Here is a 23,743-nt window from a genome sequence, read left to right as displayed (position 1 = left end):
ACAGGCAAATAACCCAGTCCCAAATTCCCCTGGCCAGCTGGAATACTTTCTTCTCCTTCAGTCTGAGCTGTGGAAGGCATGGGAGTTTTAAGGCACTGAGTTTTTAGCCTGCAAAAGGTGCTTCCTCTGCCAGCCCCAGGAGTGGAGCAGTGGGCACAGGACAGGCTCAGGGTCCCCAGGGCTCCTCTCAGCACAGGCAGCACCCAGCCAAGAGCTGAGCCTAATGCTGGGGAGCAACCCTGCTCTTCCTGTGTGGGGAGCTGTGTGGCCAGAAATCATCACAGAAAGAGATGAGGTTGTGCCTGAAAGAGGAATTCAGTGGGAGAAGTGGGGTCTGTGCCAGCCCTGCCTTCCTACCTCCTTGCCTGAGGCTTAAAATGTCACTTTGAGGGGAAAAGGGAGAGGCAGGCTGTGTTTCACAAATGCCAATATGTCTGTTTTCTCCCAGATCAGATTTTCCTGTGTTTTCTCTCCAAGTCACAGCAGGTTCAGGGCTACCTGGAACTGGATTTAGCAGAGAGGAAACAGAGGCTGCATTTCCAGCTCCTTGGAGCTGCCTCCATCGTGTGCAGGATCCTGGCCCAGCCTGGCTCCAGCTGCTCCCCAGCACCAAATCCAGGCTCCCTCCCGCCCTCCAGCAGCCTGTTTATTTACAGCACAGTGCTTCTTTCTAAAGATCCGGTCTCAGGGGGCAAGATGCCTCCTGTGTATGAAACCAGTACTGACTAGCTCAGACATTGTCTTCCAGAGACTGCAGGCAGCCTGGAACAATAGGGGAGTGCAGAGAGTCCTGATGCATTTCCATTTTTGGACCATGATAAATCCAAAACCTAATAGTAACAGCTCTAAAAATGGCCTGCAGTAATTAGGTGGTTGGGAATTGGTTTGTTTTTCGGCCATCACACACAATCCCTCATGGCCTCACGTCTCCCTGCATTCCAGAAGATGCATTTAACCCCTCAGAATTGGACAAAGCTCCCAAGTTCCCCTCAGAAACTTTCAGAAACGAGCACCAGCTGGAGCAGGGACATGGCAAGCACAATGGAAATGGGAAGCACGCCCCAGAAGTCCTTGGCATCACACGGGAGAATTGAACCACAGACCCAGCGTGTTCCTGTGTTCCATGTACAACTCTGTCCAAACCTTGGTTTTTAAAAAATGCAACCCATGCACATAAAAACGAGCACAGAGCCCGTTTTCATCCTGAACTGCTGGATTACAGAGAACCTCTCCCCGTTTTTGGGGTTTTGCTGACACCTGGTGTTCTGGAAAAGATTCGGTGTGTTCCTGCCATTCCCTTCCCTCGCTCCTGTGGGGATGGCCACTCTCTGGGTCACACTGGAGCCCTGAATTTGGGGGAAATACAGGTGTGCAGTTAGATTTGAGTCCCTCTTTTAACACCTTGAGACAAGAGCAGTGCTGTAAGAATATTCTCATGGTTTTACATCACTGCAAACCTCATGGCACAGACAGACAGCTCCTGACATCAGGAATCAGGGGGACTGCAGGGACTCAGACCTCATTTATCATAGAATAGTTTGGGTGGAAGGAGAGCTTAAAAATCATCTTTTTCCAACCCCCTGCCATGGGTAGAGACACCTTTCACTGGACCAGGCTGCTCCAAGCTCCATCCAGCCTGAGCACTTCCAGGGATGGGGCAGCCACAGCTGCTCTGGGCAACCTCACAGGGAGGAATTTCTTCCTCACATCAGTTCACCACATATGGTGAAGCTTTTTTTAAGCGGCAGTGCTTAAATCTGAGGTACTTGTTTACTCCATTGAATTATATAACCTGATGGAGGAATTTCACTTCCTCTTTCTTCCTATGTTTTTGTTTTTAAACCCTTTCCCGAGTAGTCTCTGCAAAATGTGTCCCACTTTTACACCACCACGTCATTATGTCACAAAGCATGATGCATCTTTAAATAGGGACAGCGGCTCCCCCAGGAATAACCAGCACCACCTGCTCACCACCAGTTGCCCAAAGATTTGCTGGACCAGCATTTCTGTCTCATTCCAGATGCCTGCCCTGCCCAGATCAGATCAGTTACATATCCCCAGGCAAACGCTGCTGCAAACAAAATTCCATAAATAAATTCACCACAAGAATCAAATATTTATTTTTACATTCTCTCCTGAAGGATGTGTATTGTTTTACTACAACACCCTGCAGGTGTTGTAATTTTCATTAAGGATAATGAAATACTCTGCTGCCTTTCTGAATGCCTGAGAACATGCATCTCATCCTAGAATAATGCAATCATAGAAGGGTTAAGGTTGGAAAAGACCTCTAAGATCACTGATCCAAATCCTTAACCCAGCATCAACATGTTCATCTCCAAACCATGTCTCCAAGTGCCACATTCACACGTTTTCTGAACACTTCCAGGGATGGTGACTCCAAAATCTCACAGATCTGAGAAAACCTTATATCTGCTTTTTTGTGACTGTGTGTGAGAACTTAATTATGGTGTCTATTCTTTCTGCTCCTCCCTCAAAATAAAGACAAAGTATTGAACTTCAAATTAGAAGTTGGAGGAGGTGATGGTGAACCTTTCACTGCAGGGCAATACATAAATAAATAATGTCTAGTACATAAGCATTCTTATCACAGTTTGCTAATTATTTTCTGGAAAGTTATTCTCTTGAAGAGAGTTTCAGTGCTTTTCTACCAAGAATACCATCCTGCCTGCTCAGCAGCAGTTATTTACAGTAGTTTTCTCTTCTGTACAATAGAAAAATCACAAGAAGCAAAACAAACAAAAAAACCCCCAACATAGACAAACAAAACAAAAACCCAAATAAAAAAAACCCCAGTGTCCAAACTTGGTTCAGTGCAGCAAAGAAAAATCCAATATTTACAGCTTTCAGTTGTAGGAACTTTGAGCTCCTGGCTCTTCAGTGCAGTTTTGAGGGCAGCAGCAGACAGAGAACTCCCAGCTAGGGCAAGGCTCCTCTTCTCTAGTTGAAGGAGAAGCACAGCCTTGGGTCTTGGCTTGTCAAGGTCTCAGGAAGGCCCCTGGGCACTGGATTACCCCACAGCCTGCAAGGACAGCAAACGTGTTACTGCAGGACCAGGTGTGATACCCAAACATCTGGAGATGTGGACCCCAGGGGAGAGTGGGACAGGGCAGGAATGTTCATCAGAAGGGAAACCAGAAGGAATGAGAGAAAGAAGACTTTAAAGGACAAATGCAACAACTTCCTGATGGGGATATTAGACAACTGGGCCTTCATTTTGTGCCTCATTTAAAGCCAGCAAGCTTTTCAGTTCCTTTTTTCCCTGGACTTTGAGGAGGTGAAGCTGTCCCAGAAAACCCTCAGCTTGCCTTGTGCCTGCATTCCCTGCCAGCCAACCCAGGGCAGCAGGGGCATGGGTCACCTCTGTCCCCACCCCTGTCACCCTGAGCTCTCCTTGCTGAGCCAAACCCAGCCACAGAGCTCTGGGACCCCTGCTCACCTGATGGACTCAATTTCTGGGCACGTGGCAAGCTCCTCTGCGAGCTTTGTGGCCCCACAAGCTCCAATGTGGTTCTTCTCCAGGCTGTTTTAAAAAAAAGAGAGTTTTGAAATCCCAAACAAACCCAGAGAGGAAAACAGCTGGATTGTCCCATGTTGTAATCACCTTAATTAAAATAAGTGTTAATTCAAGTGTATGACCCAGGGCAGGCTGGCCCTTGGTGCATGGAGCTTAAACTGCAGGAGCCTGCCTGTTGTCCCTAAAGTGCCTCCCCTTTTTGGAAGTCCTTGAAGGCTCAATGACAGAAAAATGAGTCTCCCCAGGGTGTTTCTCAGGGCTGTACTCACTCCAACACCTTCAGCTTTTCCATCTTTGGGAGGGCAATGGCCAGCTCTTGGGCTCCTCCATCTCCAAGGGCATTCCAAGACAGTCTAAGGCAGACAAGAAATCCCAGCTGTGAGTCTGGATGAACACTGGTGTCACCACTGTTACATTACCCCTCATGGATTAGCCTTTTTGCAAGAGCTATTCACCATTTTATGATGACAGGTAAACATTCCCCTGGGGTGGTGTTTGTGAGGTTCCCAGGATGAGGTGAGAGATGAGAATTTGACTCCATGTTCTCAGAAGGCTGATTTTTTATTTTATGATATTATATTAAAAATGTTATACTAAAACTATACTAAGAAAAAAGAAAGGATACTCAGAAGGCTAGAAAATAATAATAAAAACCTGTGACTGACTCCTCAGAGTCCAACACAGCTGATGGTGATTGGTCATTAATGAAACAATTCACATGTTTGGATAAACTATCTCCAGACCACATTCCAGATCAGCAAAATACAGAGAAGCTGAGGCTTCTCATCTTCCCAGGAGAAGAAATCCTGGTGAAGGGATTTTTCAGAAAATATGGTGACCTTGGATTACAAGCTTAATTCTGAGGATTTTCCTCCAATTCACCACATATTTCCACATATGATAAGACACCAAGGAGTGTCTGTGGTTATCTCAGAGTCCTGCAGGCCCGGGGAATGAGATGTGAAAGATGGAAATGGCTGCTGAGCACAAAGCTTTACACTGCTAAAAAATTTTCTGGGGTATTTTATCAATTAGTAAATTATTGATACATTTACCAGCAAAATGAACTTGGTGGAAATAATTATAAAATACTTTTAACAATATTCAGCAGGGTGAGAAGTGCCCTGCACCTCCAAACAGGAGCAGGCACCACAATGAGAGTGACCTGTGAGTGCTGAGGTGCCTCCCCACCCCTCCCCACACTCACATTATCTCCTCCATGGACGGGCACTGCTGGAAGCCCAGAGAGAGGGACTTGGAAGCACCATCAGTGACTCCACAGAATCTCAAGCTGCAGCAGCAGGGAGAGAGCAAACAGAGGGCATGGGGTGCTGGTGTCAGAGCTGAGGGAGCACAGCACCACGTCCCCTGAGGCCCCAGCACTCACTCGATCTTCCGCAGGCGTCTGAAGCTCGGCAGCCCCTTGGACAGGGCATGGATGCTCTGCTCCCCAAGGTCGTTTTCTGATAAACTGTAAGGGGGATGGGAAAGCTTTGAGTGGTGCAGAAAAGCAGGCACAGTCAGAGAAAAGCCATCATGAAAACATAACCATGTGAACTAGCAAGTTAATAGCCACTATCCAGACTAAGTGAGGACTCTGCAGACAGCAGGGATGAGCCAGATTGATAAACAACAACTTTAATTCAATTCACTGCTTGGTACAATGGGAATGACTCTGTAGACAGCAGGGATGGGCCAGGTTGGTAAACAGCAACCTCAACTCAATTCACTGCTTGGTACAATGGGAGTGACAGCCCTGCTGTAACTCACAACCTCAGTCCTTGCTTGCAGACAGAAATTTGGGGTTATACCTGTGCCAAAGAAGGGCAGATCTGCAGCACATCATGTGTTGCATGTGAAACTGGAAATAAAATACCCTCAAAAAGTTGAATTAATGACTGGTGTGACTTGAGAGGAAATGGCAGTAAGGGAGAATGGGAAGAACTCCCAACACCTAAAGGGACTACAAGGGAGCTGGAGAGAGCCTTTGGACCAGGGCGTGGAGAGACAGGACAAGGGGGATGAGCTTCAAGCTGAGGGAAAGATTAAATTGGATATTAGGAAGCTGAAATTCTTCCCTGTGAGGGTGGTGAGGCCCTGGCACAGGTTTCCCAGAGAAGCTGTAGATATCCCATCCCTGGAGTTGTCCAAGGCCAGGCTGGATGGGGCTTGGAGAAACCCGGTCCAGTAGAAAATGTCCCTGCTGATGGCAGGGGGAGTGGAGCCAGGTGATCACCAAAGGTCCCTTCCAGCCCAAACCAGCCTGTGGTATCTTTGGCACCATCCCAAATGCACCAGCCATGACCTACCTTATCTCTTCCAGCAGCTCACACACCACCAGGGCTCTGGCCAGCTCCAGCCCTCCTGCCTGCCCAATGTTATTGTTCTGGAAGCTAAACAAGGAAACATAAACATTGGATGATTATTTTGGAATAAAGATGTAACAGAAGCTCATATTTAACCTGCCAAGAACCCAACCAGAGATGGTGTCCTACCACTGGGCTTCCTGTTCTAAGTTATCTTTTGATGACATCTTAGACACAGGCTGGAAGAAATGCCTCTAGGCTAATTGAGCAATTTTAGCTCACCCATTTCTTGCTTTGTTAGTATAAAACAGTACAAGAAAATCCTACATGTTAGAATCCTGGAAAGACTCCCACAAAAGTTTTAGAAATACAGTAACACTGAGTTCAGGGAAAATAAATGACTCAGAGGTGCCTGCACAAAAGGGTGAGGGTCCATAAAAGATGCTCATCCTTATGACTTACATTCCATCAGAAGCATCAGAAGCCAACATACTCCAAATCAATTTTAAGGTTTATTTTACTGTATACTCTCTTGCTAGTTTGTCTCTATAGCTAATGCTGCAAGAGATGAAGCAAGAAGAGTTTATGGGACTCTTACAGCAGAGTAATTGTGGAGGGTTTCTCAACCCTCAGACACTGAAATTACTCTCTAAGGAACCAGAGCCCATGCCTGCTCCCATTCCTTCTTTCAAGGATCCCCATTCTCCCCAGGTACCCAGCCTTCCTGGGGCAGAGGTGACACTTACTGCAGGACCTTCAGGTTGGCTATGTGAGGCAGACAGAGGGCAAGTGTCACTGCTGTCCTGTCTCCAAAACCATTCCTTGATAACCTGGGAGAAGCAGAAGTGAAATGTTGCTGCCAGGGAAGCCCAGAGCCTCATTCCCCACCTGTGTGTCACCCCCACAGGGATGAGTGACCCCCATTCCTCACCCTCGTGTGCCCGGGACTCTGCTGAGAGGACCTAAAGTGCCCAATTCAAAGGACTCTGAGGGTGGGGGGAAGAAACAATGGGGTTTTGAAATCCTGCAGCAGAAGTTAAACAGGAAAGTAAAACTGAGCTGCACTTCCCAGAAGCACACTTGTCTCCCTTCCTGAGTAACCTGAGCTGCAATTGAACTGAAATTGAACTTTTTCATGTGCGCCCTCACTACACACATCCTAATCTGAAGGTTACAAGGACAGTTCCAGTACCTTAACAAATAAGGAAAAGTTACAGTTATTTTTAATTTTCATTTATTTAATATGGCAGGGCACATATGTTCTTTAAACTGGTCTGGGATAGAACACCAATAAATCTGACTGTGTAAAGCCTTTATCTGTCCACTTCCCTCCATTTTTGCAGCCACACAGATTAATGGTGATATCCTGGGCAACACAGGCACTAAGCAGCTCCTGACACTGCCTATGAACCTGCAGATTCAGCTCAGGAATCCATTAGTCCACTAATGCAGGCTGCACAGTTCTTGGAAATCTTCAAGGCAATCCAGCAACCAATCCTCAAACCTTCCACACCCAGCACCACACATTGCTGTTGTGGCAGCAGAGTTTTTACCCTGCTCTCACAAAAATCATGTGGTAAAACTGATCTTGGCCTTATCAGAGTCATATCTAATTTCTATGCCTTGACGTTTGCCCAGCTTCCCCAAAGGATATTTGAAATGACACACTTACAGTAACTCCTTGATGTGCTTGCAATGGGCAAGAGCTTCCATCAGCTTCTCCCCTCCAGCAGTACTGGGACAGTTCCCTGAAAGGCTGGAATAAACATGAGACTCTCAGTGACTAAATGAGAACCAGAATGTACCAGGTGAAGATATTTCACTGTTTTCCTGCTGTGATGGGAGACTCAGGCCCCTGGGAGATGGTCTGGGGATTTTTAGGTTCTTTTGCCAAGTGCTGAGTGACTCCTGCCCCTGCAGGGCCTGTGGGGAAGGAGCAGTTTTCCCTCTCAGACAGAACTGAGAACTTCCTTTTCTTGCTCCAAGTCACTTCCAGGTTTTTAATTTCAATAAGTTACCAGGTTTATCCCAAGAGCTGAGCCTAACAAAGAGCTGGATGCTCTAATTTCTGTTCCCTGGGAGAAGGAACAGTTTGAATCCATGTCTCAGCCTTGCACAGGGATTCCCACACAGGCTTCCCCACCATGACCAAAGCAGCTGAAGCAGAACAAAGGGACTCACTCGATTTTCTTCAGGTTTTGCATTTCCAGCAGGACAGCAGCAAGATTTATCAGGCCTGGATCTCCAATCTCGTTGTGGCTCAAACTTTAAAGAAGAGATGGAAGGCTGTGTTGTAAAGGAAGATGGCAGGCAAAGTGCAAGATCTTATTTAATGTGTCCCATTTGCTGGATGACACCTCAGGCCTTGCCAGCAGAATCAAAGAGCTGTATATCTCAACTATCTCACAGAAAATTAATAGGCGTTAATGAGGAATTTTAAAAAATTGCAAAGAACAATTAAAATCACTGGATCCTGTTGACAGGTGGGAAATTACTTCAGGCAGAATAGCAAGACAGGATGAAGACAGGTGGTTATTATTTTACAAATTGCTACAGCAGAGAACGGACAGCATCTGGCAAGAGAGAGAGGAAGAAAGGAGATCAAACCTGGGGTTGGCTCCTGCACAGATCTTTTCAGACAAATTCTGGGTCTGAGGTTCTCCCAGGACAGAAGGGAGTCTCTAATACTATTCTGGCTCCCAGGGAAGATTAAAATTCTGTTTAATCCATTTTCTACATGGCTGAGTGGGGTAAGACCAAAGTTTCCCCTTCTGAACATCAAGTTCTGATTTCCTCTAGTCCCAGGTACCTCATACATGAGCACTTTGCAACCTCCCTGTTTTTATAGCAATACTGTGTACAAGCACATCTGGTTCTCTCCAAGTGCTGGCACTGGTGGTCACCTCTCTGCAAGAAAGGAGAAACTCACTTGATTTCCTCCAGGCTGTGCATTTTCCTCAAGGCTTCTGCGAGTCTGGAGCAGCCTTCATCACCAATGCTGTTGTGGTTCAAGCTGGAAACAACATCCCCAGGAAAATGGAGATTTAGCTGCTGCTGCTCAGCATCCCAGGCCAGAGGGGAGCTGCACAAGCCTTACTTACATAAACCTTCTCAGGAATGGCATCTCACAGAGCCCCAGCACAAGCTCAGGGATGGCAGCACTGCTGAGTTTCATGTAGCCCAGGCTGGAGGATGAAATAACAATTAATTCTCCAGGGACAGTGGTGTGAGCACTCAGCACAGAGGGGAGCAGAACAAGATGGGAGAGATGGGGGAGTGTGTTCTAATCCCTGGGAATAACTTCAGTTTTGCTCTTTAATGCAATTCTGATGAACCTGTCTGGATTCTGATAAAATACCAACAGAACACCAAACCTCTGGAGCAAGAGCCCAGCTCCTTTAATTTAGCTGAAATAAACATGAGACTCAGTGACTAAATGGAGCAAAGTCCAACAAGAGTCCAGCCCAGTCCTGCATGGATCAAAGTGCCTCTGTGACCACAGGACAACAAGATCCATGCAAAAAAACACTGCCAAAACATTTGATTCTCCACTGGAATTCCCTGCCACAGACTACTGATCTGTCTCACTCAGTCACTGTTCATTGCAAATATAAAATAATTGTTGCTTCTTCCCTATCAGAAAAAGCACCTCTGTCCACAGTACATGCAGAAGGGAGGCTGCAGTTTAACTGAAGCTTCTAGAAAAGTTCTGGCAGCCTCTGGTCAGCCTGGTAACAACACACTCACTCACTTGAGTTCTTCAATGGCCTGGCAATTCTGCAAGCCTGAGATCAAATAATCAATTCCAGCTGGTGCAACACTGCTGGAGGTCAGCCTGCAAAACAGCAAGGATCAGATGAGGGGATCAGTTCTCCTGATCAGCACACTGAGACAGGCAAACTGCCCCATCCCACACCCCAGGCAGCACAGACATCAGGGACCAGCAAGGTTGGAGAGATTTCCACAGCCCTGGCCTGAGGCAGAGGATTGAACAAACAATAAAAGTGTGGAAAAGGTCCCAGCTGGACACACAAACCCGAGGTCACACATACCCAAACACCTTCAGCTCTGGAAGGGGCAGCAAAATCCTGACCAGCATTTCTGCTTCATCCTCCTGGAGCTCCATGTGGGACCATCTGCAAGGAGGGAACAACAGCTCTGGGCTTTGTCCAGGGGTGGCACAAGGTCTGTGCTGAGCCACAGCTTTGCCCAGGGGTGGCACAAGGTCTGTGCTGAGCCCACAGCTTTGCCCAGGGGTGGCACAAGGTCTGTGCTGAGCCCACAGCTGAGGCACAGCAGGGCTGGGACCTTGAGGGAGGGACACAACACTGACACCTGGCAGGGTCCCACAGGAGCCCCAGCCATGGCAGGGGAGTGTAGCTTCTCTGGGCACTGGGAGATTGAGGGGATTTCAAAGGATACCCCACCAGGTCTATGGGTATTTCCTATTTTCCATTCAAGCACTCCAAGAGGGGACCCAAGGCCGGGACTGGGACCCTGCCCTGGCCTCTCTCGTGCCCTGCTGTGTGCTCAGAGTGCTGCACTCACCAGGACATGCTGCTCCCCTCCCTAAAACCCTTCACCACACCTGGTAACTCACCTCAGCCGCTGAAGCTGAGCACATTTCTCACAAAGCCTTTGGCAGAGGGAGTGCTGCATTTGTGGCTTGTACAGGCTCAGTCTGCAGGACACAAACACAGAACACAACTCAATGAGGAGCAGCAGAGCCCAGTGCAGCATCTGGTGACACGATTAGGGACAGAGCAGGGCTTTCTGAGCCCACCTGGGGCTCTCCCGCCATGTCCCATTTATGTCACAGTCCATGTAGAGAAACACAGCCCAGGACAAGAGCTGCCTGTTCCTCCAGCTGCACAAAAGGAGAAGGACACTGATGCTGCTCTCTCTGCACACTCAAGCAGAAGCCAGCATCTCTTAAGAGTCCTCAAAGTGCTCCTGATTGCTGCCAGGAAGGCAGATGGATTTTTTAGCCTTGTTTAGGTCCAGCATGGGTGAAGGAGAGCAGCCCAAAGGACCATGCACATGCATAAGGATCCTTCCACATGTGAGGCACTCTGAGATTGAGCCCAGGAAGCCTCAGACACTCTGAAGGTATTTTTCATCCCACAGTGAAATTCAAAGCAAGCAGAAAATAATGAGAAATAGTTGCCTTCTCACCTGCTGATGACTGATTCTGTCTTCTCCAGGCAGTGTGGGAATCTTATGACTAATTGGAAGAGGGTTTTATCTTTACATATCCTGAAAAGTTAGAGATTAGAGAACAGCATAAATCTGTGAACTCCTGAGGGAAGAAAATACTGTTTTCCATAGGAAAAATTAGGGGGACTGAATGGGACAGGGTGATGCTGGCACATGAAAGCTAATCACCCATCTTTGAAGTGGTTTGTGATGTTTAAACTAGCTCCAAAACCAGCCTAAAGTGGGCACCTGTCTCCCAAAAGCAACCAGGAACATGATCTCCTTCCCATTAAACCTTCTGAGCTGTGAGACCACAAACCTTCTAAAGCACTTCTACCCACCAGCAATTTGAGTTAAAATTGGTTCAAGTGGGCAAATAGATCACAAATGCACTGGAGACAGTGAATTAACACAGAAAAAACAGCGCTGGCTTCAATCTCATTTTCTTAAGAGTATCAGGCAGAAAGAAAATATCTGAAAGACACCAGAGGTGCCACTCACATGATCTCAGTGATGCTCCCAGAGGCCTGCAGAGCCAGCTCAAGCAGGTCCACAACTCTCTCTCTGCACACCCATGGCTCCTCTATGCTGCAAAGCACAACACAGGCAGCCCTGCTTTATTCACACACTCGGATCCATCCCTGCCTCTCCAGCTCCACACTCCAAATCCATGGAAAGGCTGCTTGGCTTGGCAGAGGAATGTCTGCATGGGACAGGGGCAGCCTGGGAACAGGGAGAATAGCCCAGCTTCCCTGCAGAGAGGGGAGGATTTGCCAGCCAGGATGCTGTGGCAGCAGGAATGTGTCCCCAGGATGATCACCCTTCTCTGGGAGGCTGGCAGTGCTCTGCAGGGCCAGCACAGCTTATGGCCAGAGCTCTACACGAGGGGATAAAGCCAAACACCAGTAACAGAGTCAGCCATGGGAGTTTCTCAGGCCAGTGCTTCCTGCCTTTGGAAGAAGCACAGCTCACTTTATTTTTAATGAAAGGAGATCTCAGAAGATCAGAGCAGTATCTACAAAATCACAATGACACAGTACCTGATTTTCAGCAGCCCCAGATCCTTCCTCAGGGAATGCAGGAGTCTTTCTGCAGCTTGGACTGTCATGTTGTTGTTTGAGGACCTAGAACCAAAGCTCAGTGTAATGAGCAGCTCACAAATGAGCTCCCCAATGGGCCCAAGAGCCATTAACTCACGTGTACTCTGTCAGACCAGTGCACCTCTCCAGGAGCAAGAACAACTTTTCCAAGTGCTCTGGCTGAAAGTTGCACTCTGCCAGTCTGAAAGGATGAGAAAGAACAGCCTTAATTCACCACAAACAGTTCAGGATTTCTGAGCTGGAAACATCAGGCAGCACAGCCTAACCCCACAGAGAATGGAGGATGGCACAAAAACCTGAAACACATTCAAGGGTTTCCAAAAAAAAAAAAAAAAAAAAAAAGACTGTGGAAACACTTCAAAAGCATCTGTGGAGATATTCTGATATAAACCTGTGTGCTATAATGTCACTGCTCCTTGTAGGACCCTGTCCTGTGACTGAGGAACACCTACAGGTGCCCAGGTGAGGAGCAGCACAGAGAGAAACGGAGGTGGGATCCTCTGTGATGTGACAAAGCTCTTCTCACAAGGTGAGCCCAAGGAAATGTATCAGCTGTTAGAGCAAAATATCACCATGCCATGAGCAAAAAGAGGTTTTGTCTGTCTTGTGCCTCAAAAAAGGACCCCACCTCTACCAAAGAAATCACCACAAAAGGTCTGTAACATCACCTCAAAATCTTTCTTGGGTCATCTCCACTTGCCAGCTTGATGATTAAAGTTGCTTTGGAGCACAAACTGCACAGAGAAGACACGAGTGTAAGATTTAGATGGAGAATTACTACTTTTCCCAGTGTTCAGAATTTAATGATACCAAAATCCAGAAAATAATTCAGCACAGCAGTGACAGGTACCTGGCCCAGCTCAGCCCTCCCTAAAATAAACCAGCCCAGGGAAATTCTTCAGTAAGGTCTCACTCATGCTAAATTGGCAGCACTGGTGTTTGGAAAGGCAATCCTGACCTATCCTGCTTTTATTTTATTTATAAATAAAATAAATATATATTTTATTTATCCTGCTTATATTTTATAGCTTTTATTTGCCTCCTCTGCACTCTCTGGGGAGAGGTACAACAGGAGATTTTAGAGTGGCCCAAAGATTCAGCAGCCACATCTAACTGCAGGAATGGATGGAAGTGACCTGGTTAAAAGTGGTTCAGGACAGAGCAGCTGGTCCCATGGACACAAACACTGATAAGGCCCCACAGATGTGCAGCACAGCCCAGTCTCATGCCTGGAATCTGTGAGAAAAGCACTTTGTGCCAGAGCAACAGGCCCAGAGCCCGTGGGAGATTTTTGCCTGAAAGGAAAGGAGATAAAATGCAAATCCAAGTAAAAACATGGGAAATTGCTTTCTATTGCCTCTGAAATCTCAACATACTGAGGAGAACCTTGGAGAGCAATGCTGGCTCCTGCCCTGAAGAGGTTCATTAACAAATAAATACATGACAATAATTGTTGGTACAGCTGAATATCTGTGCCTATACACAAAAAGAACCTGGCCCTGTGGAATGGTAGTTCTGCTTGGCACTTATGTTGGGCCATTTGAAATGGACATAAACCAAAGCTTTAGGTAGTTGAAAACATGGTCCTCATCATTCTTACCTGAAGGCCACAAATTTTCAATAATTAAGAGGAAAACAAGCAAGGAAGACCCAGAAATTAATGAAGAAAAGCAGTCACCTGACTTGAACTTCAGTGGTGTTTCCAGATGTGACAAAGGCATTTATGAGATGTAGGACTCCATCCTGAGAAATCCCATTGTGGCTCAGACTGCACAGAAGGGAAGGAAGGATTTTCACGTGTCAGAGTCAGGGCTGCCCCAGGCTCCTCAGGCACAGAAGCAAAACTCAAATTGGCACCAGAGACAGAGCAGTTTGTGGGGTGCTGGGCCCCTTCAGCTTTGCTTGGTCACTGAACTCAGCAGTGCAAATGCAAACAGCAAATGCAATTTTCCTCTTGCACTACAGAAGCAGCAGCAGCTGGAACATTTACTGCCCCAGCAGAAAGGGAAGGGAGGAGGATGGGTAGGGCACAGCTCAGCTCACAGCACCTTGGGAATTGAGTTACTCAGAGAACACCCAGAAGAGTGATGAACTGAAAGCTCTGGGTCAACTTCTGTCACACCACCCTGTGGCATTCACATTCTCTGAAAAATCCCTTCGCCCAGGATTTTTCTCCTGGGAATCTGCGAAGCCTCAGAGAAAAAGGAAAACAATTCTTATCTCATTTGCTTTGCTCATGTGGAATGTGTTTGGAGATTGTTTACCCACAGGTGATTGTTCCATTGGATTCTGCTGTGAGTTGTTTTCACTCTTTGGCCAATTAGGGCCAAGCTGTGTCAGGACTCTGGTAAGAGTCACAAGTTTTCATTATTAGCTTTTTAGCCTTCTGTAAGTCTCCTTTCTGTATTCTTAAGTATAGTTTAGTTTAGTAGTCTTTAGTATAATATAGTATAATAAAATAATAAATGAGCCTTCTGAGCACATGGAATCATATCCATCATTCCTGCCTGCCACAGGGGTCCCGACAAATAAAATCCCACCCCACTCTGGGCATTGCTATTTCCTGCTGACACTGATAAAAAGACTTTTGCTTATTTTCAGCAGGTTTTGGATCAGACCCTGAGTCACCACAGCCTGGTGCTCATAGTTCAGCCAGAGCTTTGCTCCCAAGGCAGGAGAGGGCAAGAAGCACAAGCAGCAGCACCCTGGAGGATCACACCAACACCCTCCTGCTCCTTGGGTTCACTGTGTGCTCTCTTACTTGAGGGAACAGGTACCAGGCACTCGATGCAAGCGGTCCAAGAGGCACCTCAGGCCTTCATCCCCCAGCTGATTCCTGGAGAGACTGAAAGGGAGAAGAACAATGTGGGCAGCCAAAACTCAGCCTTGGAAAGAGGTTGCCCAAAAAGATGGGGTTTCCTCATGCCTGGATATTCAAGACCTGGTTGGCCAGGGTTCTGAGAGACCTGATGTAGCTGAAGATGTCCCTGCTCATGACAGTTAGATTAGATGGACTTTAAAGAGCCTTTCCAAAAAATAAAAAGGGTATTCTGTAATTCTATATTTATTTTAAGCAGCAATGGTCCTCTGAGAAGCTTTGAAGAAAAAACTCCAATTTCCTGCACTTAAATCCTAGCTTGGCCAAAAGGTCTGTTTAAAATTAATCAATGCCTTATGAAATTACCTCATGCTTAAGCTCCAGAGCAAGCTCAAATGAAGAGCTCAGGTGAAGCAACAAATGCCTCCAAAGAGTAAAGGAGTGAAATCCCAAAGCAGCTGTCCCATCAGCTCAAAAGGACCTGTATAATTGCTAATTGATTGTGTTTCTCAGCAGCCTGAATGAGCACACACACCCCTGCAGACAGGCTGGGACACTCCAGGCACTGCTGAACCCACAAACACAGCTCTCCCCCTGTGACTCTGCTCAAGACCATGGCAACACCCCAAACCCCACTCACTCTATTTCTGCCAGCCAGCCGTGCTGCTCCAGGATGCTGCAAAGCTCCTCCACCTGCCCTTGCCCAATGGCACAGCCTGTCAGCCTGTGGGAGACAGCAGGAGGGTTAGAGCATGGCCAGCAACCACTGAGCACTGCCCACCTGCACCTTCACACCAGTCTCTGTGCAGAATTCACATTTTTTGCCATTTTCTTGGTGCTGGGACAGAGACGTTTACAGGCCCCTGTGCAGGGGCACTCCAGGGCCATCCCTCATCACACAGATGCTCATGTGGAGGTTATCCCCCAGAATTTGAGGCACACATTTGGAAAGCGCACTGATGAGGCCTCAATTCAGGTGCTCGTGCAGCAGAATTTGGTGCAACTCAAGATGATCATAAAGAAAAAAGGAGAAAAAGAAAAGCACTGGCCTCTGCCATCCCAGTGCATCCAAATGGTTCTGAATTGCACTTAAGCAGATGAATTGGGCCCTAAAGCTTAGGGGCCTGAGCTCCTTGGCCACCAGCCCATTAATTCTCAATACAGGAGGCAATCTGGCTCCCTGCACTGGTGCTTCAAGCCCACCCACAGAGGATCCCAGCCAGTGCTCTGTGCCAGTACCTGCAGGATGTCCTCTGGCTCTGCGCGCTTGCTCCTAAATGCAGGAAGGCATTTTCACTTGACCTGAGGCAGACACAAAGGACAGTCCTTCAGCACTGACCTCCAAGGTTGACAGGCTTTGCAGGCCCTGCAGGGCTGAGCTGCTGGGCTCCAGAGCCCGGGTGCCTCACCTGACTTCCACAGCTCTGACCCGCTCACAGAGGTTGATGGAGTTGAGGAGTAGAACAGCACAACGTGGGGAAAAGGAGTTTTTCCTAATACTGTAAGGGAAGGGAAAAAAGAAACACTGAAATCAGCTTCTAAGAGAGGCTTCCATACACACAGCCCAATTTCCCCATCATTCATTTTGAGACACAAAAGATTGGAGACATCCCATTTGACTCAGGATGAGGGAGCAAGGACCTAAAGCTTTGAGCATTGGCACTCGGTGCTCCTTTACCTAAAGGAGAGGCTCCTTTAGTCCCCTTTGCCTAAAAAGGGAGCACAGACCAAGGGCTCACATTGAACCACTCCTCCTTTGGGGCTGCTGGACTAGAGACATCCCAAACTGGAAGCAACCTCCCGACTGGGCAAACTCAGTCTCATGAGACCCTGCAGGCCCTCCATGCTACAAAACCTTGTAAAACATGGCCAAGCTCCTCCTGGGCTCTTAGTGGAGTGCCCTATTCCCTGACAGGACTTCCCTGGCCTGGATTCCAGCCTGAAAAAAGTTTAAAAAAAGCCTGGCCATGGCACTTGGTGCTATAGTCCAGTTGAGGTGTTAGGGCAAAGATTGGACTCTATGATCTTAGAGGTCTCTTCCAACCTCATTATTCTGTGATTCTGAATTGCCCTCTGCTAAATATCAATAAAGTGCTGCTTTACTTCTAGAAACAAGAAAGGAATGGATGTGAAAGCATTTCTGCATTTCCTTTGCCTTGCTTGTTAGTTTACAATTACTGATTAATGCTCCTAAGATCTGCTGTGGTGTTAACACTTTCCAAACCAATGTTTGAGAGCAGGGACCCCACACATTACCTCAGGAGTGTCAGATGACAGAAGAATGGCAGAAAGCTCAGTAATCTCTCAATGCTCTGGTCACTCAATGAATTTCCAGACAGACTGTAGAATATGGAAGGAAACAAAACCCAGGAGAAATTGTTTCAGTCCCTAATTACTTCTGTAACATTTACATGGACATGCACACACAAATGGGCAAATTCTGTGAAAGGGCATGTCCAGAAATATCATGAGAATTGGGCAAGGTTTAGTCCTTACAGCCTGATCTCTGTGTTTCTTTACATCCTACAGGCAATCAACATTCCAGTTTCAGAAGTGTTACTTTTCCATTACTGTACATCTACAAAATGGTGCTACTGATGCCTTTCATGCAGGCAATAGGGGAATTAGGTTATTTTTATTTGCTATTACTCAGTTTTTGTTCTGAGCAGCATTCTAATTTTCTTGGTGCCAAGCTCGTGCCTGGAGTGGCCAGCCCTTGAGGAGCAGAGCTCATGGCTTGGTGGGCCAGGGCTCTGGCTGTACCACAAGCTGAGGGCTCAATTGATGACAATTATTTCTAGACACAGAATTGAGGAAGATCATGAGAGCACACACATGTTCTGGGGCCTTTACACACTGATGTGGCAGCCTTAGGAGAGGCCAAGTTCTCTCTGAAGCAGGACAGCAGAAAGTCTGGGTTTAGTTGAGCATCTGGGTGAGGATGTGGTGAGAGGAGAGCTGAGGAACACCAGCTGCCACCCTGAACATCAAATCTGGGGTTTGAACAGCAAATCTGTGTCAGGGCTGGGGGAGACAGACAGACAGACTTACTGGATTTCTGTCAGCTGGGGACATCGAGCCAGTGCCTGGCACAGCCTGGTCACATCCTCCAGACCCACTCTGCACTCCCTGAGACTGAAGCAAACAAAGCACTCAGGAGCTGAGCATGCCCACAGGATGCCACCAGCCCCTGCATGCCCCAGAGCCTCACAGCCCAGGACAAGGCCCATGGGGACCCTCTCACTTCCACCACACAGACTTTGTTACCCTTGGTCTGGGACTAAGAAATCACAACCTGGGACAAGCAGATGACTTCACCAGCCCTGAGCTGATTGGAGAGAGCCAGTCCACTAAAATACTGAAACTTTGGGTGTTCCCTCCCTAGAGCCACATCACTGGTGACTCAGTTGTCTCAGGAGACTGGAGAGCATCTTCCCCTGCCCATCCCTGCCTGGGCTCTCCCAGGGGAAGGCTGGAATTGGTGCCTCCTCTGTCCTTCTCCAGGAAGGAAATCCTAGAAGCCCATTTGGGTGACAAACTGGTAGGTATCCATGGGTGAATGTAGCACTCACACAGATCTGTCTCTCATTATTTATGGGTAGGAGCTTCCTGTGCTGGAAAGCAAGGAAATCCCCTCAAACCAAGCAAGAGATGCTATTATTACTATTAATTTTCCTCTCTGAGGAGACAGAGCTGGAGGGATGGGTCAGTCCCACACACCACACTGCCCTAAAGACCCCCACAGTCACCTCTCCCCCAGTCCTGGTGCAAAGGGAAGTCAGGCTGCCATACCTGAAGCTTTGTCCTTTTCCTTCCTGCTTGGGGCATGCCAGGGAGCCACTTCTCCATCTGCTGGTGCTGCTGGGGAAGGAACAGTTTAGCCCGTGAGCTGTGCTGCTGTTCTGTAGCCAGCTCCCCATGAAGGGGCTGAGGTGGTGGCAGTGGCCTCCAGTTCCAATCTACCTTCCCTCACCACCTGCTAGGATGAGGTTCAGCCCATTCCCAGAAGAAAAAGAGCTTTATTGGCCCTTTTCCAGCCTCCAGAGAGTTGTGAGCCATTCAGCACTCGGGTATGTGCTGTGTCCTGGCCAGCAGGGAGGTGACTGAACCTGTCCCAGCAGTGGGTGCTGCTGGCTGCTCCATTGTCACAGACATCCTTTATGAAAAATCCTTTCTTTAGGATTTTTCCTCCTGAGAAGCTGAGAGGCCTCAGGAACAAAACATAAACATTGATTATCTGCTGCTGTGGAATGCAACAGGTGCATCTGTGATTGGTCTCATGTGGTTATTTCTAATTAATGGCCAATCACAGCCCAGCTGGCTCGGACAGAGAGCCGAGCCACAAACCTTTGTTATCATTCTTTCCTATTCTATTCTTAGCCAGCCTTCTGACGAAACCTTTTCTTCTATTCTTTTAGTATAGTTTAATGTAATATATATCATAAAATAATAAACCAAGCCTTCTGAATCATGGAGTCAGATCCTCATCTCTTCCCCAATCTGTAAACCCCTGTGAACACGGTCACACTCCATGCCCTCCATCAGCCATGAAACAGCTCCCTGGGCTCCCCCAGCCTGGCTGGGGTTTGCCTCTTCACTGACACACCTCAGGGAACCACATGGCACCGGCTGTTTAGAACTTGACAAGGAGTTTAAAACACTTATGTGAGTGGGTATGATTTTACCTGGCTCTTTCCCAAAAGATCAGATGAACCACCTGGGGGTGTCCCAAGCTGTAACCAGAAAAGAACATCATCAGCATGGAGTTTGGCAACACAAGCCCCTGTATCATCCCTAAAAACCCACAGCCTGAGGTTATAAACAGCAAAAGAATATAAAAACTACTCCTGGCCATACCTGAGGCTCATTGTTTTAATGTGTCCCAGTGTAGTTAATGATTGAGCTAAGAAAAACACAGAGCTAAGGGAGATCCGGTTGTTGTCAAATCTGCAGGAAGAAAAGATAAAACCAGCTGCTGCAAGCAAAACTGATAAAAAAAATCCCCACAGCACATCTGCTGCACAGATCCTTGTGCAGCACACCCTCTGTCAGTGTTTCCTGCTGCAGCTCTGCAGACACAACTCACTTCCATACATTTCAACCTCACTTTTAGTGTTCAGAATAGTCAAGAGAATGACAGAATAGTCAAGGCTGGAATGGGTCTCTAGAGCTGATCTGGTGAAACTCTCCTGCTCAGGAGGGTGAGCATGGAGAGACAGCTCAGGACATTGAACAGCTGGGTTTTTATCACCTCCAAAGACAGCGAATTCACATTCTCTCAGAGCAACTTGTTCTAATGAGATTGCCTGTAACTGGAACAATCTTGGTTCAATTAACCAAACAGGAACAATAAATATTTCTTTCAACAGTGCAGGATGGTGCCATTCTCCTTCAGCCAGTCCTGCACAGAGCACTTGCAGTGGGAGTGCAGGTGAAATACCCAGATAAACAAACACCAGACAGCACTGCAGGAGAATTCAGACTCCACCACTGAAGCTGGGTGTCCCCAGCACGTCCCTTCCTTCCAAGCTGTTCCCCTCAGGAGAGCAAGGGCTGCTCTCCCTCCCAGTGAAGGGAAATTCAGTGAGTTGCTGAAGACCTCAGGCAGTTTCAGACCCAGGTACCTGACATGAAACCACCTGTCCCCTTCATGGGGGAATGAGCACAGAGCCTCTGGGGCACCGATCTCAGCCAAGCTTCAAATGGACTCAAATGCTCTGGGCTGGAGGTGGGGACAGAGCAGACAGCACAGAGCATCTGCCCAACACAGAATGTCCTGCACTGATTGTGAAGGGCCTCCCCAAATGTGCTTCCACAAACACTGCACAAAACCCAGCCCATGCATAAGGAAAAACCAAGAGCTACTCACTTGAGAAAACGTAGCATTTTCAGTTTTGGGAGGCACTGAAACAGCTGCAGAAGTCCCTCATCTCCCAGAAAATTCCCAGATAGGCTAGGATTTAAAGAAAGGCATTTAATTTTCACAGTAAAAACACTCATAGGCACCATCAGCTCTGTTATCTGCGTGCACAGCCACACCTCCCACCAGGCTGTGGCTCCACACCACTCTCTCTACAACACTAAGGGGCATTTTCTCAGCATCCCAAATAACTGCAGGAAAACACCAGGGGAGCTGAGGAGGACTCACTCCAGCTCAGAGACGTGGCCACATTCCTTCAGGACTGCACACACATTCTTCAGGTCACTGCCTTGAAGATTGCAGTCTGTCAGTCTGTGGGGAAAAAAAGAAATCGATCACCCAGGTCTGCAGGATTTCAAATAAAGGTGGTAAACCTCACTCCTCTGAAAATCAGAGAATCAGTGAAGAATAATAATGAAATTTAAAAATGCCTAGATGCTTAGCAGCTCCCACAGGGTGTCCAGGTGATGCCAGCCCTGCCTGGCACTGCAGGTCCTGTGTCCTTGGTAAGGCACAGGGGGGCACCAGGTCCCAGCCCCTTGCTAGGGGCTCCAGCATTCCTTCCATCCAGGACAGACCCTCCAGCTTCCCTGGCAGCTGGGACAGTCCCAGCTCTCTTGTGATTCTCCTCTTAGAGATGTGAATTACATCTCTAAGATGTTACACTGGAAACAGGACTTGGAGACAATGAAAACTGGCCAGGGTACCTGATTTTTTGGGAGGTGTCTGGCATCTGGTTTTCCTCCCCACGTTGTTGGTCACCAGTAGAGAACACAGGCTCTTCCCTAAGTGAGCACAAAAGCAGACAGAGGTGGAAATCTTTTGCTTTAGCAGTTTGGCAGATCCCTGGGACCACCCTGGCTCCAGCCTGCATCTTCCCAATTGCAAGCTCTCCTTTTCTACCCAAATATCTGAGCATGCAGACAACTGGAGAGAAGGGGAAAGAGATATTTCTGTCTAAGTTTGATGGAGAATTCAGCTTTTGCTGAATTTAGCTGAATTTAGCTTTTGCCTAAATAAATTTTGTGAAGAGCCTGTACAAAAATCTGACTATTCATAATTAAATGGAACTGTCTATGACTAAACTGTAACTAAAAGCTTCAATTATAAACACTGAAACTATAACTAAATCTGACTATTCATGACTAAATGGAACATGCAAAAGCTAAAATATCAGAGTTTGAAATGCCACCTGGTGCCTTAAAGGGGCCCACAGATTGCCTGTCTCAGGCTGTCACTCTCTCTCAAGCACAACCACTGGGCTGTGCCTGCAAGGGTGCTGCTGTTTCTCTCTGAATAAGAGATGGAATGTAATTATTCCATGGGAAATGCTGTTTTACTATGAGCTCAGTCCACAGAGAACAAGGGTATAGTGAACCTGAAATTCCAAGAGCAACAGAAAACCATTTCTTGGTCAAAACCTTCAGGTTGAACTGTTTTAACCATAATTTTCTGAGGCGAAAAATTAAACTCCAAACATCTCATGATTTAGGAGTACCACGATCCAGAATGCAGAGTGTTCTGAACTCAGGGATCTGTGAATCTTTCAGAATGTAGTGTGGCACTCACTTGTTTTTTACCCTCACAATTATCAGCTAGCACGGGTGTCATTGAACAGCCTGCTCTGCTCAGGATGCTGGGGGATGAAACGTGCTGCTCTAGAGGCAGAAAACACTACAGAAGGCAGTGACAACTTTTCAAGGGGCTGAGAAAGCCAGGAGACAGCTCCACATTTAGATCTGGGGGTGGGGTGGGAGGCAGGAACTGCTGTGGAGTGGAGTGTTACCCTTGGTACCCACACAGGATGCCAGAACCAAACAGGATGCTGAGATAACGCCATTTGTGCACACACAGCCTACCTAGGAGGAAGGGAAGCAAACTCCCTGTCTTCTCTGAACCTCAGCACTGCAGTATCACGAGAAAGGCTGTGAGGAAGAGAAGTAATCAGTCAATGTCATGGTTTGGTTATTTACAGGACTTCTTGTTTGGTTTTGTTCTGCAGAACTCTGGTGACACCAATCATTTGTGCTTAAAACACTCCCAAAGCAAGAAAAAACAAATCTCCATCAGTTTTAAACTCTGGTTGGATCAAATTATGCAGTATCTGATGGTCCAGTTTCTCTGAATCACTAGACAAAACACAGACAAAATTGCTGTACTCAAATGTGTTTTCAAGTGAAAGTAACAGAGGAGAAAGAACTTCAGTGCTGCTCCAGGAGGTGTCAGCAGCTCTCACACTCTGCAGAGATCCTGCCCCCAAAACTCCCCAATGCACAGAGCAGGGAAGCATTTTAAAACACCTCATGCACTAAAGGACAGAGAGCTTTGCAGGCACCCAAATTGTGGCAGATGGCCTGTTGTCATCTTATTGCAAAATTCCAAACCTCTTCAGTGGCTTCTCATGGGCATCTCCTCACAGCACTGACTCCTTCCTCTGTACAGCCAACAAACTGCAGCTCTCCTCTGGAGGCGCTCACCCACTCTTTTATTGCACTGATCCTTATGGGACACAGCTGTGGCTGTAAAGGGCAGCCCTGTTCCTAATCCTTGGTAATTGGCACAGCTGCAACTCCTCAGGGGTGAGATTGCCTTCTGCACTGTCTCTGTTCCCTTATCCCCCCACCATGGCCCTGCAATCAGCTCCCAGCAATGCCACCAAGGGTCAGTGACCACCTTGGGACACGCTCTGCACCCACCCCACGCCCGAGGTGACCCCACCAAACTCCAGGCTGGGGATTAACCCCAGGCGTGGCTCCAGAGCCACATACCTGACCTGCAGCTCCATCACCTCCTGGCAGGAGTTTGCTGACTGCAGCAGGCTGCACAAGCCACTGACAGAGAGGCGGTTCTGGCTGAGACTGGGAA

General features: G+C 47.6%; 1 protein-coding gene across 1 annotated transcript in view; it reads right to left on the bottom strand.

Moving 5' to 3' along the window:
• Nucleotides 1–2,961: 2,961 nt before the first annotated feature.
• NLRC5 (NLR family CARD domain containing 5) overlaps nt 2,962–23,743 on the bottom strand; it is a 34,323-nt gene continuing 13,541 nt past the window's right edge. Inside the window, exons 17-50 of the mRNA XM_054269599.1 lie at nt 23,647–23,736; nt 22,738–22,803; nt 21,586–21,663; nt 21,107–21,190; nt 20,828–20,911; nt 19,816–19,905; nt 19,644–19,691; nt 18,751–18,819; nt 18,010–18,093; nt 17,215–17,298; nt 16,368–16,457; nt 16,198–16,260; nt 15,599–15,682; nt 14,902–14,985; nt 13,819–13,908; nt 12,809–12,874; nt 12,238–12,321; nt 12,081–12,164; nt 11,542–11,628; nt 11,020–11,100; nt 10,445–10,525; nt 9,897–9,980; nt 9,596–9,679; nt 8,946–9,029; nt 8,774–8,857; nt 8,026–8,109; nt 7,517–7,600; nt 6,591–6,674; nt 5,848–5,931; nt 4,926–5,009; nt 4,746–4,829; nt 3,808–3,891; nt 3,461–3,544; nt 2,962–3,043 (exon numbers count right to left, since the gene is read on the bottom strand). Coding sequence (XP_054125574.1) covers nt 2,962–3,043; nt 3,461–3,544; nt 3,808–3,891; nt 4,746–4,829; nt 4,926–5,009; nt 5,848–5,931; nt 6,591–6,674; nt 7,517–7,600; nt 8,026–8,109; nt 8,774–8,857; nt 8,946–9,029; nt 9,596–9,679; nt 9,897–9,980; nt 10,445–10,525; nt 11,020–11,100; nt 11,542–11,628; nt 12,081–12,164; nt 12,238–12,321; nt 12,809–12,874; nt 13,819–13,908; nt 14,902–14,985; nt 15,599–15,682; nt 16,198–16,260; nt 16,368–16,457; nt 17,215–17,298; nt 18,010–18,093; nt 18,751–18,819; nt 19,644–19,691; nt 19,816–19,905; nt 20,828–20,911; nt 21,107–21,190; nt 21,586–21,663; nt 22,738–22,803; nt 23,647–23,736 — 2,761 coding nt within the window. The remainder of the gene's footprint in view (nt 3,044–3,460; nt 3,545–3,807; nt 3,892–4,745; nt 4,830–4,925; nt 5,010–5,847; nt 5,932–6,590; nt 6,675–7,516; nt 7,601–8,025; nt 8,110–8,773; nt 8,858–8,945; nt 9,030–9,595; nt 9,680–9,896; nt 9,981–10,444; nt 10,526–11,019; nt 11,101–11,541; nt 11,629–12,080; nt 12,165–12,237; nt 12,322–12,808; nt 12,875–13,818; nt 13,909–14,901; nt 14,986–15,598; nt 15,683–16,197; nt 16,261–16,367; nt 16,458–17,214; nt 17,299–18,009; nt 18,094–18,750; nt 18,820–19,643; nt 19,692–19,815; nt 19,906–20,827; nt 20,912–21,106; nt 21,191–21,585; nt 21,664–22,737; nt 22,804–23,646; nt 23,737–23,743) is intronic.

This window comes from Melozone crissalis, unplaced genomic scaffold, assembly GCF_028551555.1.
Source record: "Melozone crissalis strain CALT ecotype California unplaced genomic scaffold, PUWL_Pcris_2 ptg000007l_1, whole genome shotgun sequence".
In the NCBI taxonomy this organism is placed as follows: domain Eukaryota; kingdom Metazoa; phylum Chordata; class Aves; order Passeriformes; family Passerellidae; genus Melozone; species Melozone crissalis.
Note: the sequence above shows the minus strand (reverse complement) of the source record. Positions and strands in the feature narration are given on the sequence as shown.